At 42.3% G+C, this 14,265-nt stretch overlaps 1 protein-coding gene across 6 annotated transcripts in view; it reads right to left on the bottom strand.

The window, feature by feature from the left end:
- Positions 1 to 14,265, bottom strand: part of LOC137623482 (YLP motif-containing protein 1-like) — a 199,628-nt gene that overhangs the window by 99,276 nt on the left and 86,087 nt on the right. For 5 of the 6 annotated variants that reach the window (XM_068354350.1, XM_068354315.1, XM_068354329.1 and 2 more), the window contains 3 exons: positions 13,017 to 13,118; positions 12,272 to 12,453; positions 6,201 to 6,408 (listed from right to left, as the gene is read on the bottom strand). In XM_068354350.1, the coding sequence (XP_068210451.1) occupies positions 6,201 to 6,408; positions 12,272 to 12,453; positions 13,017 to 13,118 (492 nt within the window). The remainder of the gene's footprint in view (positions 1 to 6,200; positions 6,409 to 12,271; positions 12,454 to 13,016; positions 13,119 to 14,265) is intronic. The other variant, XM_068354336.1, reaches the window with a different exon arrangement.

Raw genomic sequence — 14,265 nt, 5'->3', positions numbered from 1 at the left:
AGCCCAGCGATCCTCTTAGGATGCTGACAGACTCCCAGGAGCTGAAGTATCAAGGGCTGCAACCCATACAACAGGACCTCATCAAACCCCTAATCTGGGCGCTCTCAAGAAATGACTTTGACCACCCGCCATATCAATCAGGATGCGAAAGGCAGAAAGCCTTCCGAACAACCCATAAAACAATATTAAAAACATTTAAAGAGACAGATTAAAAGGATATTGGAATTAGGGAAGTGTAGTGGTAGAACCCTCACCCACTACTGCACTCGCTGCAACGAATGGACCCAGTGTGTAGCAGTCCTCGTAAAGAGTCTGGACATCTTTTAAGTAAAATGACGCGAACACTGACTTGTTTCTCCAAGAAGTCGCGTCCATAATACTTTGCAGAGATTTATTTTGCTTGAAGGCCACGGAGGTTGCTATATCTCTAACTTCGTGCGTCTTAACCTTAAGCAAACATCGGTCTTTCTCATTCAAGTGAGAATGAGCTTCTCGTATTAAAAAAAAATCTGATAAAAAATGACAAAGAATTCTTTGACATAGGCAATGAAGGTTTCTTAACTGAGCACCATAATGCCTCAGATTTCCCTCGTAATGACTTAGTACGAGCTAAATCGAACTTAAGAGCTCTAACAGGACATAATACTCTTTCCAGTTCGTTGCCTACGATCTCTGATAAGCAAGGAATATCAAAAGATTTAGGCCAAGGACGAGAAGGCAGTTCATTTTGGCCAGGAAACCAAGTTGAAGTGAACAAGTGGCTTTTTTCTGTAGAAAAGCCGATGTTCTTACTGAAGGCATGAAGTTCACTGACCCTTTTAGCCGAAGCCAAGCACACTAGGAAAAGTGTCTTGAGGGTGAGATCCTTCAGGGAGGCTGAATGTAATGGCTCAAACCTGTCTGACATGAGGAACCTTAGGACCACGTCTAAGTTCCATCCAGGAGTTGCCAAACGACGTTCCTTAGAGGTCTCGAAAGACTTAAGGAGATCTTGGAGATCTTTATTGTTGGAAAGATCTAAGCCTCTATGTCGAAAGACCGAAGCCAACATGCTCCTGTAGCCCTTAATCGTGGGAGCTGAAAGGGAGCAAACCTTTCTCAGATGTAAAAGAAAATCCGCGATTTGGGCTACAGAGGTACTGGACGAGGACACAGATGCTGACTTGCACCAGTCTCGAAAGACTTCCCACTTCGACTGGTATACTCTAATGGTAGAAGCTCTCCTAGCTCTTGCAATCGCACTGACTGCCTCCTTCGAAAAACCTCTAGCTCTTGAGAGTCTTTCGATAGTGTGAAGGAAGTCAGACGAAGAGCGGGGAGGCTTTGATGGACATTCTTTACGTGGGGCTGACTTAACAGATCTACCCTTAGAGGAAGACTTCTTGGAAAGTCTACCAGCCATTGAAGTACCTCGGTGAACCACTCTCTCGCGGGCCAGAGGGTAGCAACCAACGTCAACCTTGTCCCTCCGTGAGAGGCGAACTTCTGCAGTACCTTGTTGACTATCTTGAATGGTGGGAATGCATATAAGTCCATAAAAGACCAATCCAGTAGAAACGCGTCTATGAAGATTGCTTCTGTATCTAGGACTGGAGAGCAAAAGATTGGTAACCTTTTGGTCAACGAGGAGGCAAAGAGGTCTATGGTTGGTTGACCCCAAGAAGCCCAAAGACTCTTGCCCACGTCCTTGTGGAGGGTCCATTCCGTGGGTATCACCTGACCCCTCCGACTGAGACAGTCTGCCAAGACGTTCAAGTCCCCCTGGATGAATCTCGTCAATAGGGAGATGCCTCGAATTCTAGACCATAAGAGAAGGTCCCTTGCGATCTCGAGCAGCGTGAAGGAGTGTGTGCCTCCTTGCTTGGAGATGTACGCCAAAGTTGTGGTGCTGTCTGAGTTGACCTCTACCACTTAGTTTCGAAGACGCTTCCTAATATCATCAAGGCCAAGTGGACTGCTAATAGCTCCTTGCCGTTGATGTGCATGCTCTTCTGACTTGAGGTCCACAGACCCGAGCATTCCCGACCGTCCAGGGTCGCACCCAACCCAAACCCGACGCGTCTGAGGACAACACGTGGTTTGGGTTCTTGACTGCTAGGGATAGTCCCTCTCTCAGACTGATATTGCTGTCCCACCATTTCAGGCATGCCTTTATTGGTTCGGAGACTGGGAATGATACCGTCTCTAATGTCTTGTCCTAGTTCCAGTGAGAGGCTAGATGGAACCGGAGAGGCAGAAGGGGTAGTCTCCCTAGTGAGACAAACTGCTCCAGGGATGAGAGAGTCCCTACGAGACTGTTCCAACTCCTGACTGAATAAACGTTTTCTTTTCAGCATTAGTTGGACTTCGAGCAGGGCTTGACTGCGAATCTCCATCCTCAAAAATAGAATAATCTGGGATGGTTTCAGTTGGGACTTTTAGGTTGACCACAAGTCCCAACTCCCTGGTCAGACTCAACGTCCAATGTAGATCCTGCAGACAGCGAAGGCTGGACGATGCTCTGAGAAGCCAGTCGTCCAAATACAGGGAGGCTCGGATCCCCGATAGCTCAAAACTGGTACCCCACATTCCTGTAAACAAACCTCAGAAACGGTTGGGAATCCGGGTGTATAGGAATGTGGAAGTATGCCTCCTGAAGGTCGAGAGAGACCATCCAGTCGCCTTCCATAAATGCTGTCAAAACAGCCTGGTAGACTTCATCGTGAAGTTTGTCTTGACAATGAACACATTGAGCGCACTTGCCTCTTACGTACTCCTGCAGTGAACATGGCTGCCAAATCATGGAGCCATCCCTGAGGGACTTGTTCCTGCAGAGAACGTGGCTGTCAGATCATTGGAGCCATCACTGAAAGCCTTGTTTATGCATGACATAATTGTACAGCAAAACTTCAAAGGCTCGAAAACAGCTGTGAAGTTGACCTGTAAAATCTTGGAGCGTCTCATGGCCAGGCGCCAGGGAGAGTCTATGAGGTTTGAGAAGTCTATCTGGGCAGAGGCAGGAACTCCCAAGCCGAGAACTTCTCTCGTGTCATATCAGACTCTCGCTCTATAAGCCAGTTTAAAAGAAGGGAAAGCAAAGGCTGTATCCCCCAAACTCCTCCTGGTGATAAACCAGTCGCCTAGCAAACGTAAAGCTCTCTAGGAGAGCGAGAGAGCACTAGCTTATAAAACAACGGCTTCGAAGTAGCTAGGCCTAGTGTAAGCTCTGACGTTTAGGCGAACGAGGAGCAGCAGCTACAAAAAGATCCGGACAAAGATCCTTAAAAATCAGCATGATTTATTTAAAGTCCATAGAGGGCTAAGCAGCTTTAGGCTCCTCTCCGTCTGACAGAGTCCTCAAGGGAATATCAGTAGGAGGGGGAACAGCAACTTCCTCATCTGAAGGAACCTTGTCCGATAATAGCTGAGTCTCAGGCAAGGGAGAGACCTACCGTGGTGGCAATGCTTTACAAGCAGAGTCCACACGCACTGGTGCATTAGTAGCGGACCAGGACGCAATGTCATGTAACTGCTTGACAGTCTGTGAACTGTCAACAACAACAGGTGCGTGAGGACGCACAGCGTCCACTCGAGACTGCTTTGACCGCCTAGACTGAGCAGTCAAAACAACTCTAGAATGCGGAGGTTGACGCTCAGCGTCAAAACAAGTCAACTCCGATTGTTAGCGAACGTCCTGAACGTCAACAGGATAATCAGCAAGTGGCCTAACGTCCAAATGTGGCTGAAAATCCACACGAGACCGCATCGAGTGTGGTTCTAAACAACCTGACTGACGTAACTTAGCTACGCCAACGTCAACAGGACGCACAAAGGAACGTTAGGGTGGCTGAAAGCCAGGATCTCGATGAGATAAACGGCTAGGCTCAACGGACTTATCGGCAGAATAGTCTTCCATAAGGGAGGCAAGCTTATTCTGCATGTCTTGCCGTACAACCCATTTAGGATCAACGGAAATGGTTGCGGTAAGAGACGAGGGTAACGTCTGTGACCGCAAAACCTTGCCAACAAAAACTCTCAGAGTCTGTGTTACGCTTTTGTTAGGCGGCGAGCAGTCTTCAGATGACTGCATAGGGTCAGAGCTGTCCTAATGGCTACAACCAGGACGCTGGACCTGTCCTGAAAGGACTGACTCTCGCTTAAGGGCCTCGAAACCTTGTTTCAGGTTTCTTATGCGAAAAGCCTTCGGATGACGAGGAGAAAATCGTCTCTCTCGCCTTATGGTAGGGGTGATCTTGGTAAGATACACCCGATACCATAGAGGGAACGTCTGTTCGCTGATCAAGGCCTCTCGAACCCATAAGTCGTACGACATTACTTCTCCCCTGGGCTTGGGAGCTTGCAAGAGGTCCCGGACTAGGCGAACGACAGGCACGAACAGACGAACCCTCGGTCGCAACACTGATAACACTTTGCGCAATATCACTTTATCACTACGATTTTCTGTTTTGCACTTATTTCACTGAAAACGAAACTTTTACTGATTTCTACCTGAAGCACGCAATTCTACCCTCATCAAAAGGTAGTAATTGCGAAATCAGTCGTATAAAGCAAGCACATTAATACCAGAAAAAAACAGTAAACATATTTTAAGATAAAAAATTCAGTGGCTGGGGAAGAGACTAAACACTAGTTCATTCAAAACTACGTTTTCAATCTCTCACCGTACATTGCCTGGGGACGAGAATAAAAAACTAAAAACGTTTTATCCTTTCTCCCCGTACAGAGACTAGGGACGAGAGTAACTCGAGAACAACGTTACCCGCTTGAACGGAACGTTTTCTCTCCTCTCTCTCCCTCCGTCTCTATCTCTCTCTCTCTCTCTCTTGATTTCGCACCTAAGAGAAGAGCCCACTTACGTTTCGTCAAAAAAACATGTTATTTGACCAAAGGAAAAAACTGAAAGGTTTTTCAATTAAAAAGTTCCTTTAAAATAGAATTTAAAACATTTAAGCTTTGAAAGAAGAATGAACAAAACGTCAGAATCGATTTACTCTTTCTGCAAAGTGAAACCGTGATACTCTCTCTCTCTCTCTATCGTAACGATAGAGCGCAAACTGCGTAGCATAAATAAACTAAACGTTAGTTCATCTTTGAAACAGTACGAAGACTATTCAAAGAAAATCTTTCATAAAATATCTATTAAAAAATATTCATTTAAAAAGTTTTAAATCATTAGCTCTTTAAAAGCTATTAACGATTGAAAGGGCTCAACGTTGTTTAACTTCGGTTTCCAAGTTAGGACCGCCTACTCTCAGGAAAGGTCGCATATAAACAAATCATTAAAATTTATTTTTATGTTTATTATAAATGGAAAGTTAATCGAAGAGGCCTAATAAAGGCGGTGAGATATAAAATATATAGAGGAAAATCTATAATTAATTTATAACGTGATAAGATAATTGCTAAAAGCCTAAACACACTTCCGTCTAAGGGAAGGGTCGGCCATTTAAAAGTCAAAGAAAGTCCATACTCTCTTTGTCATCAAAAATTAAATCTATCCAAAAACGAGTTCAAGATTTAAGATGAAGATAAAACACCTGCACTGCGAAAGCTCAAACCAAAAAGAAGTACTTCACCAAATATGTTGAGAAAACTCCAGGTTCTACAGCGAATATTGATACGTCTTGTCGTCAACGCCGACAGAGAAGAATTGAAGGTTTTGTTTACATACAAGAGTGGTATCTGGCCGACAGTTGGCGCTGGTGGGCACACCCGCAACCTTCATAGCAATCGCTCGCGAGTTTTTTAGTATGTTTTCTGTCGAGCCGCAGAGTTGCAGCTATTATATATTCACCGGCTAAGTTAAATATTTAAAAATTTAATTTCAAATGACATCCCCTCTCACATGGTATGACTACCGGTCTCCCCTTACCAGAGGGACAATGGGAGACCTAGCCATAATATGTGGTAATGTCCCTGAGTGTGACCAGATATGTATGTATGTATGTATGAATGTATGTACACACACACATATATATATATAGGCAGTCACTTCCTAATAGAGCTGTAAATAACAAAAATAAGGGACAAGTACTAAAACCCTGTTGGGAAACCAAAATTTAGAACAGAGTTAAATACTTATACTGTACAATGTATTTTTAATGCAAAGGAAATAATGATGATTTTAACTTTAAAGATGGGTTGTGAATAATTCATCCTATATATTGGAATTCCAAAAATTTCAACAAAACGAACGTTACCTTGATCATTTTAGCGACGGTAGTTTTCCCTGATCCAGGTGGTCCTCTCAAAATAATCACCATTTTTGGAGGACGCATAAATCGACCAGGAACAGATATCAGATCTTCTATGGTAACAGTTTCACCAATAACCTCGGGTTCCTTATTTTCGATCATTTTTGGTGAAGGTGGTGGTGGGGGTCTTAAACCAGTTTTTGGTGTTATTGATCTGCAAAAAAATATATTAAAATAAATTACACTGAGATAGCTTTTTGCACTCAACTAATTTATGATATTACACCGTAAAGACTTTAGATCAACACAAAACCAAAAAAGTATAAATGATTAGCAATCCAAGATGTGATTTTCATGACATTTTTCACATATGACTACTGTATTAAAAACATCCACTTAAATACATTCAGCAGTTTAAATAACCAGGACAAAAAGGCAACGGTAAAGTAATCATCTTCAATTAAAATTTATTAACTAAAAAAAACAAAAAAAAAAACAGATGAATGGGTAAAATATTATAATGTAGACAAGTGAGATGGTTGATGGATAATTTGACATTTAGAAGCATAAAAGTGACAATTGATGAAAGCTTTAAACTTGAATATCGCTAATCAGAACCCTTTTCGTTTTGATGCATTTTTGGACTAGTGATTTTATAGTGAAATAGTAAAGGAGGATATAGTCTTAATAAATTTTCCTTTAGATTTTATTTCATCAAATTTTTTAGTATATATGAGAGAGAGAGAGAGAGAGAGAGAGAGAGAGAGAGAGAGAATCAGTTATTACTAGTCCACTGCAGAACAAAGGCCTCAGACATGTCCTTCCACTTGCGTTTCTTTATGGTCTTTCTGTGCCAGTCCACCCACAAACTTTCTTAGTTTGTCCATCCATCATCATCTCTCCCTTCCCCTGCTACTTTTACAATCACTAGGAACCCATTCTGTTATTCTTAATGTCCATCTATTGTCTTTCATTCTCATTATATGTCCTGACCATATACATTTCTGTTTCTTACATGTTGTTAGAATATTCTTTACTATAATTTTCTCTCATACCCATTTATTGATACTTCCACCAACAAAAAAAAAAAAAAAAAAAAAAAGAGAGAGAGAGAGAGAGAGAGAGAGAGAGAGAGAGAGAGAGAGAGAGAGAGAGAGAGAGAGAGAGAGAGAGAGAGAGAGAATGGTTGTGGTTTGTTATAAACTGGATTGATTAGGGAAAAAGTAGAAACTACAGAAACTAGTTTGTAGGTGTTTAAAACATGACAAACTTATAACAGTTTGTATTTTTCCTAACATACAAACCCAAATTCTTTACTATAGGAGATATTCTAGCGTGAGCTGGAAAATACGGCAGAAAACCTTAACAAGGTCGTTAACGACCGGGCCGGTAGTTATCCTCCTGTTAGTGGTGGGGGACTGCCGGTCGGTAGCTACTGAACACCTTCAATCGGATTCTAGCTAGGACTATTTTTAGGGGGGGCGGTGACGGAGGGAAGATTTGTGTAAAGAATTCGGGTTTGTATGTTAGGAAAAATACAAACTCTCTTATAAGTTTGTCATTTGTTCCTACACTAGATACAAACCCTCATTCTTTACTATAGGAGACTTAGTCTTGAGGTCAGGGTGGTCGAGGAGTTCCCTATTCCAAGGGAAGATAGTCCTCAGACTAGACTCTTTGACAAAAAAATCTCCCGTTAAACTTTTTTTTGTAGATCCCCATAATCTTAGCACGGCTGAAAGTTTGTAATTACGTGGAAACAAATTTTTCAGGATGAAGAGGGTCAGGAACATTCGACTCGGACCCTTTCATACTTAGGATTCCCCCGACCTTGAAAAGGAGAACCCTCGTGACTATGAGTATAACTTATACCCTGTGAGTGGAGTCAGATGAGTTTCATACCTTATTTCTATTGGCGAGTCCAGCTGAAACTGGTTACAGACTAGGATACCCTGATGGAAGGAAGAAGGAACCGCAGAATATAGGTGGATGTCCTTCTAAAAACCTAGTGTAACACAGAATCCTCGACCAATGGCTTCTGTCCCCTGAAAGGGCGTAAGGTAGCTACAGAACCTGTTGACCTGCCACAACAGGCCCTATAGAAAAGGTGTTTAGAGACCTATGTGTCACATCGGTTAAATAGTGAGTGGTGAATGTAGATTGGCGTTTCCAGACTCCAGCTCTTAAGACTTGGGAGACTAAAAATTTTTTCTTAAACGCCAGTGAGGCAGCCCCTCCCCTAACTTGATGGGCTTTGGGTTGAGCTGCCTCTGCGTCTCCGTGAATGGTTCTCGCAATAACTTTCTTGAGCCAGAAAGAGATGGTGTTGTGAGAGATTCTCTTCTTTACCTTGCTGGTACTGAGGAAGAGATGATGGAGGCGTGGTCTGAAAGGTCTGGTGCGCTTCAGGTATTTCCTTAGCGCCCTGACTGGGCACAGTAGCAAATATTCAGTATCTCGTGTTACCTTATTGAGGCTGGAAAATTGAAATTCTCTAAACCTCTCATCGGATGATGAAGGATACTGAGTTTTGGCCACAAAGCCTGGCACGAAGTTGAGTGAAACTTCCCTCCATCCTCTAGAATGGGTGACTTCGTAGGATAGACCATGTAGTTCACCGACCCTTTTTGCCAAGGCCAGAGCTACTAGGAAGATGGTCTTAAGGGTTAGGAAGTAGTCAGAGGTCCTATCTAAGGGCTCATAAGGTGGACCCTTCAAGGAACGTAAGACCAGGGACACGTCCCAAGGTGGTGGTCTAATCTCAGCTGGGGGGCAAGATATCAACAAGGTGATATCTTCTGAGGTGGAAAGGTCAACCCCTCTGAGTCTACAGATGAGGTTTAAGGCTGAACGATAGCCTTTAATTGCCGAGACTGAGAGGAGTTTTTCCTCCCTGAGGTACTCAAGGAAGTCTGCCACTAATGGAAGAGAGGGATCGAGTGGAGACACGCCTCGCCCTCCACACCAAGCTGCAAACACTCTCCATCTTGCTTGCAGGAGGTTTGTGGAAGATTGGCACAGGTGCCTGGACATGTGCTCAGCCACCCTCCCTGAAAAGCCTCTGCTTTTGAGGAGTAACTGGACAGCCTCCAGGCGTGAAGCTTCAGGAAGGGGATTCTCCCGTGGGGAGAAACCTTAGAACTTGAACCAGCAGGGAAAGAAAATCTGCGTATCATTCTCTGCTTGGCCATGCCAGAGCAATTAGGGTTAGCTTGCAGTTCCGGGAGGTCCTGAGTTTGTTGATCACCCTTCAGAGCAGGCAAAAGGGTGGAAAGACATATGCGTCCAGGTTGTCCCGAGAATGTTGAAGGGCGTCCTGGATCGCTGCCTGATGGTCTGGAACTGGGGACCCGTAGCGGGGAAGTTTCGCATTCAGAGAAGTGGCGAACAGGTCTATTGCGGGGAAACCCCACAAAGCTATTACTGTCTTCGCTACTCGAGGATCCAAAGACCATTCGCCACTCAACACTTGGTTATGCCTGCTCAGTTGATCCGCCACGATGTTTCTCCGGCCCGGAATAAACCTGGCTGTGAAAGAAATGTTGTGACCTTCCGCCAACTGGTAAATCTGGACCGCTAGCAGACAGAGGTCTCTTGTCAGAGTACCCCCTTGTTTGTTGATGTATGAGACGGCTGTGGAGTTGTCGCTCATCAGCACCACCTCTTGTCCTTGTAGATCTTTTACAAAGTATTTTAGGCCTTTCCAGGCTGCTAATAATTTCAGGTGATTTATATGGAGAGTTTGTTCTATCGGAGACCAAACTCCTGATGCTAATTTCGGGCCTAGGTGGGAACCCCAGCCCCGTAGCGATGCATCCGAAAAGAATTTTAACTTCGGACTGGGGCTTTGGAGGGGAATGCCCTTTTGGGTATTCTCTCTGGTTGACCACCAATGAAGATCTTGTATCACCAGAGCTGGAACCTCAACTGACAAGAATGGGGAATCGATCTTTTGAGACCAATGGGTCTTTAGATGCCACTGGAGACTTCTCATTCTTGATCTTCCGCCTGGAACTAGTTTTTCTTGAAGCGCCTAGAGGATCCCTCGCGAGAGGAAGTCGATCGCGAGGCAGAACGATGACGCGAGGAAGCGCTCTCCTTATGTTTGTGACAAGAGCGCTTATAGTCTCTCGTCGAGACATTTCGTGAAGAGATAGAAGGCGAAGAAAAGCAAGAACGATGACGTCTCTTCCTATGTCGCCTGTCTCTCCGACGAGAACGTCTGGGCGAAGGAGAGCGAGCTCTCCTTTTCCTCTTCTCTCTCTCCCAGCTAGCCTCCGAGGAGGGCGATGAGGAGGAGGAGGAGGGGAAGGGGGAGGTACTACGATGTTTGCGCTTGCGACGTTGTAGTTTCGTAGAAGCGCATGCGAGGTGCGAAGTAGGCGCCACGGAAGCTTAAGTTACTATATCTGCTGAAACTTCTGCGGGCGCCGATTGAGTTGACGGGAGGTAGGCGAGGTCCGGAACTCCCGAGGGTTCCAAAACAGAAGGGACCTGAGGTAAAACTGTGCCCGCGAGGAACTGGTTCCACACTTCCTCCGAAGGAGAACCAGGAAGTCCAAGGGCAGGCCATACCGCCCGTACGTGATCTGGAATGGAAGCGGTAATAGAGTCATTCCCGGTGGCGGAAAAAAATGTCCCACTGGGAGGGGCAACGTGATACGCTTGACCAAGGGGAATGGGGGTTAAGTCAATGGTGCCGCTCTTCCTCGACTTCCCCCCGGAAGGATGGAGGCAAGGAAGAGTCTGAAGGGAGAGATCGAGAGGCCGAAGAAGAGGTCCGAGACTCCTTACCTTTCGACGGCGAACCTGGAGGTAACGAATCCTTTTTGGATTTCTTCTTCTTTCTCTTCACGAATTTTTCCCACTGAGAGGGAGACCATTCTCTACATACTTGGCAGGGGGATTCTTCAGAACACCTATAACCTCTACACGAAGTTCATAGGGAATGAGGATCCACTTCTGGTGGTGACATGAATGTGCCACAAGATTTCGGGGGAACCCCGGGACACTTCCTCATAATAGAGGACATCACATCTAACAAAGAAAAAGAAAAAGTGTTAATCGAAAACACAATAAAAAAAGGCTAGTCGGCCAGTCAAACAAAAGCAGGAGCAGCGGTGTTACCACTGCGACGGCTAGAATTCAATTGTAGGTATTCAGTAGCTACCGACCGGCAGTCCCCCACCAGTAACAGGTGGATAACTACCGGCCCAGTCGTTAACGACCTTGTTAAGATTTTCTGCTGTATTTTCCAGCTCGTGCTAGAATATCTCCTATAGTAAAGAATGGGGGTTTGTATATAGTGTAGGAACAAAAGAGAGGTAAGAGTAAATGTGAGAGAGAGATAGATTGGATTATCATACAAAAGAAAGATAAGAGCAATGAATGTTACAGTGGATGGAAGAAGAATGAGGGTGAGCCATTGGCATAGATTTTGGTGTAAATAATACATGGTTTCCAAATGAGAAGAGGTGAAGCAAGAATGGTAGCAGGGTTTAAAGCCAAGGTGTGACTGCATCCATGGATTGAGGGAAAAATCTCCTGAATGCTGAACAAGAATATAAAAGAAAATTGAAATAACATATACGAAGTCTGTATTAAATTAGGAGATATACAGAAGTCTTAAAAAGAATAGTGTAGATGAAAGGACAAATCTGAGAATTCAAAGGTTGCTTAGTCATGTGGGAGGGACATAGGAAGTAAAGTTGTTGAAAAAGTACCAAATTCAGAAGAGAATGGATTAAAGAGAAAGAACTAGAAATGGATGCATACATATTGTGCCTTAGAGAGGAGGGGCCTCAATGACCAAGAAGTGTGTGAAAGATGGATGTAAAGAGCAATCGATATAATGACTTTGATGCTCTGCTAATAAATCTTCTTAACGGTGTATGAAGCAGCTACCAAAGAAGAAAAGAAATTCCATACACCTTCATCACTTTTTTCCGTTTTTCAACATACAGTATATTTTTGGGTAATTATTTGACCACCCTTTTTTCAAACAAAGACTGAAAAAATGAAAAATATATTTTCTAAAAAATCTTGCAAAGTTTAAAAAAAGAAACCAAATCACTTACCTAGATGGAGATCGTGAACGTATAGGGGACCTGTCTCGTCCTTCTATCAAGGGTGGAGGAGGGTGAATGCCTGGTCTTGGACCAAACGGTGACCCGCGCATTTCATTTGGACCTCGAACATCCTCCCTGCTTAATCGTAACCCTCTTTCTCTCATCATTTCAGCCCGCATCATCTCTTGTCCCTGAAATACACAAAGGCAATTCTTAAAAAATTGCCATTTTTTTCTAATACAAAACTTAGGGCTTTTTTAATAAATAAAAAAAAAATCCAGACTTAAGTTTCCCATTGTGGCTAAATAAAATAGCCCCACACACGCGGTAAGACTAATAAGGTTGTGATCTGATGTCATCTGCCACAGATAGATGCATAGTACTCTCACACACCATATCCAAAGAATTCTATTTTTGTTTTGCTAAATCTGTATGAAAAATTATTGAAGCTAATCTACAAGAACACAGGAGTTTGGAGAAAAATCAAAATACATCATGATATTGTTAAAGTCAAAATAAAAATAAATATCATTAAGATTTTGAAAACTTTGTATAAAGATATTGAAATATACCGAGATGGCAGACTCTACTATCAATATTTAGTCAGGCTTTCTCCATCTTTATGAAAATAGTTTTGAATTCTTAATCATAAATTAAGAGAAACCTTTACCGAAATGTTGAAAGATTCTCGGGTCAAACTTTACGTTACAAATATTTTTGCAATAGTTCCTTATTGAAGAATTAGTTGTCTTACCGGTGGTTTGTGTTTTCTGCTACTGTCTGGCATTTGTTGATTCACTCTCATGGAAAGATTGGTTAAGCTAGAACCAATAGAGCCTTGCTCACGGCAAGGAGACTGGAAAAGGTAAATAGTGGACATTTATCTAGAATAGTATACCCTAGAAATTTCTCATCTTTTTTATTCCATTAACTGCTGTTCAAAAAAGTTTCAAGTTTTTTTAAAATTATCAAATTTAATAACTGGAGATGCTTTAATTTAAAATCGAAGGTGATATAAACAAATTGAAGGATTTGGAATGAGAAGCTCTATATTAGCAAAATTCATATAAAAAATGTATGGTAGATAACGGAAACAGATGGCTTGAAATTTTTCCTTCAAATGTAACATAACTACTTTATAGAAGATATTACAAAGCTTTCTTAATTGTCTTTGAACAAGAAAATCGCACTAGACCTTTTGATGAATAAAATATCAACGGCTAAAATTATATTCAATACGAAAAAGGAGATGAATAACAGAATTTCATTATCGACTTATCAATTGAACGCAATGATCAAAATTCCCTTGACACCTTCATTTATAGTAAACTTCCAATAACTGCTCCTAGGAGCTATTTCCTCAATGCTTTTTATACTTTTTTCCTAAAGATGAAATTAATATCATATACCGTACACCCTGTTCACTCTTCCCAACAAAAGTTTAATAATGAAATGATATATTTAGGAAAAAATTTTTTTAAGACAACCAGTATAATCGAAACAATTTTTTTTCAAACATATTGGACAATTCCTTTGCAATAAATAAAACACTAAAGCGAGGATAATAAGCCTTATAAAATGGACAACATATTTCAAGTAGCCTTATTGTCTCACAAGGAAATTAACAAGGTTTTTAGGCTTTTGTGCCACAAATGACACACATTCACTCATATATACGATAGCTTTAAATCCTATTTCAACAAGAATAAACTCTGCTTATGAACATCCATTTCTTCCCTTTTCCAGTTTCCTGGCTGTCAGTAAAACTATACTGCTTCTATCTTCAATGATCTTTAATTGAGTTGATATAGAAGAAAACACAGGCCACTGGTTAAGACTCATTACTCTTCAATAAGGAAGCAGTTCTAAATTTGTTAAGTTTGACTTGAAAAGAAAAAAAATCAACATTTTGTCAATGGTTTTTTCTAATTTAGTTATTATGAATTGATTCTGATCAACATTAGAAAACCTCTATACTTACTTTAGTATCTTAATTTATTCTC

Source organism: Palaemon carinicauda, chromosome 2 (genome assembly GCF_036898095.1).
Source record: "Palaemon carinicauda isolate YSFRI2023 chromosome 2, ASM3689809v2, whole genome shotgun sequence".
NCBI lineage: Eukaryota > Metazoa > Arthropoda > Malacostraca > Decapoda > Palaemonidae > Palaemon > Palaemon carinicauda.
This window is presented reverse-complemented; position numbering and strand designations above follow the sequence as displayed.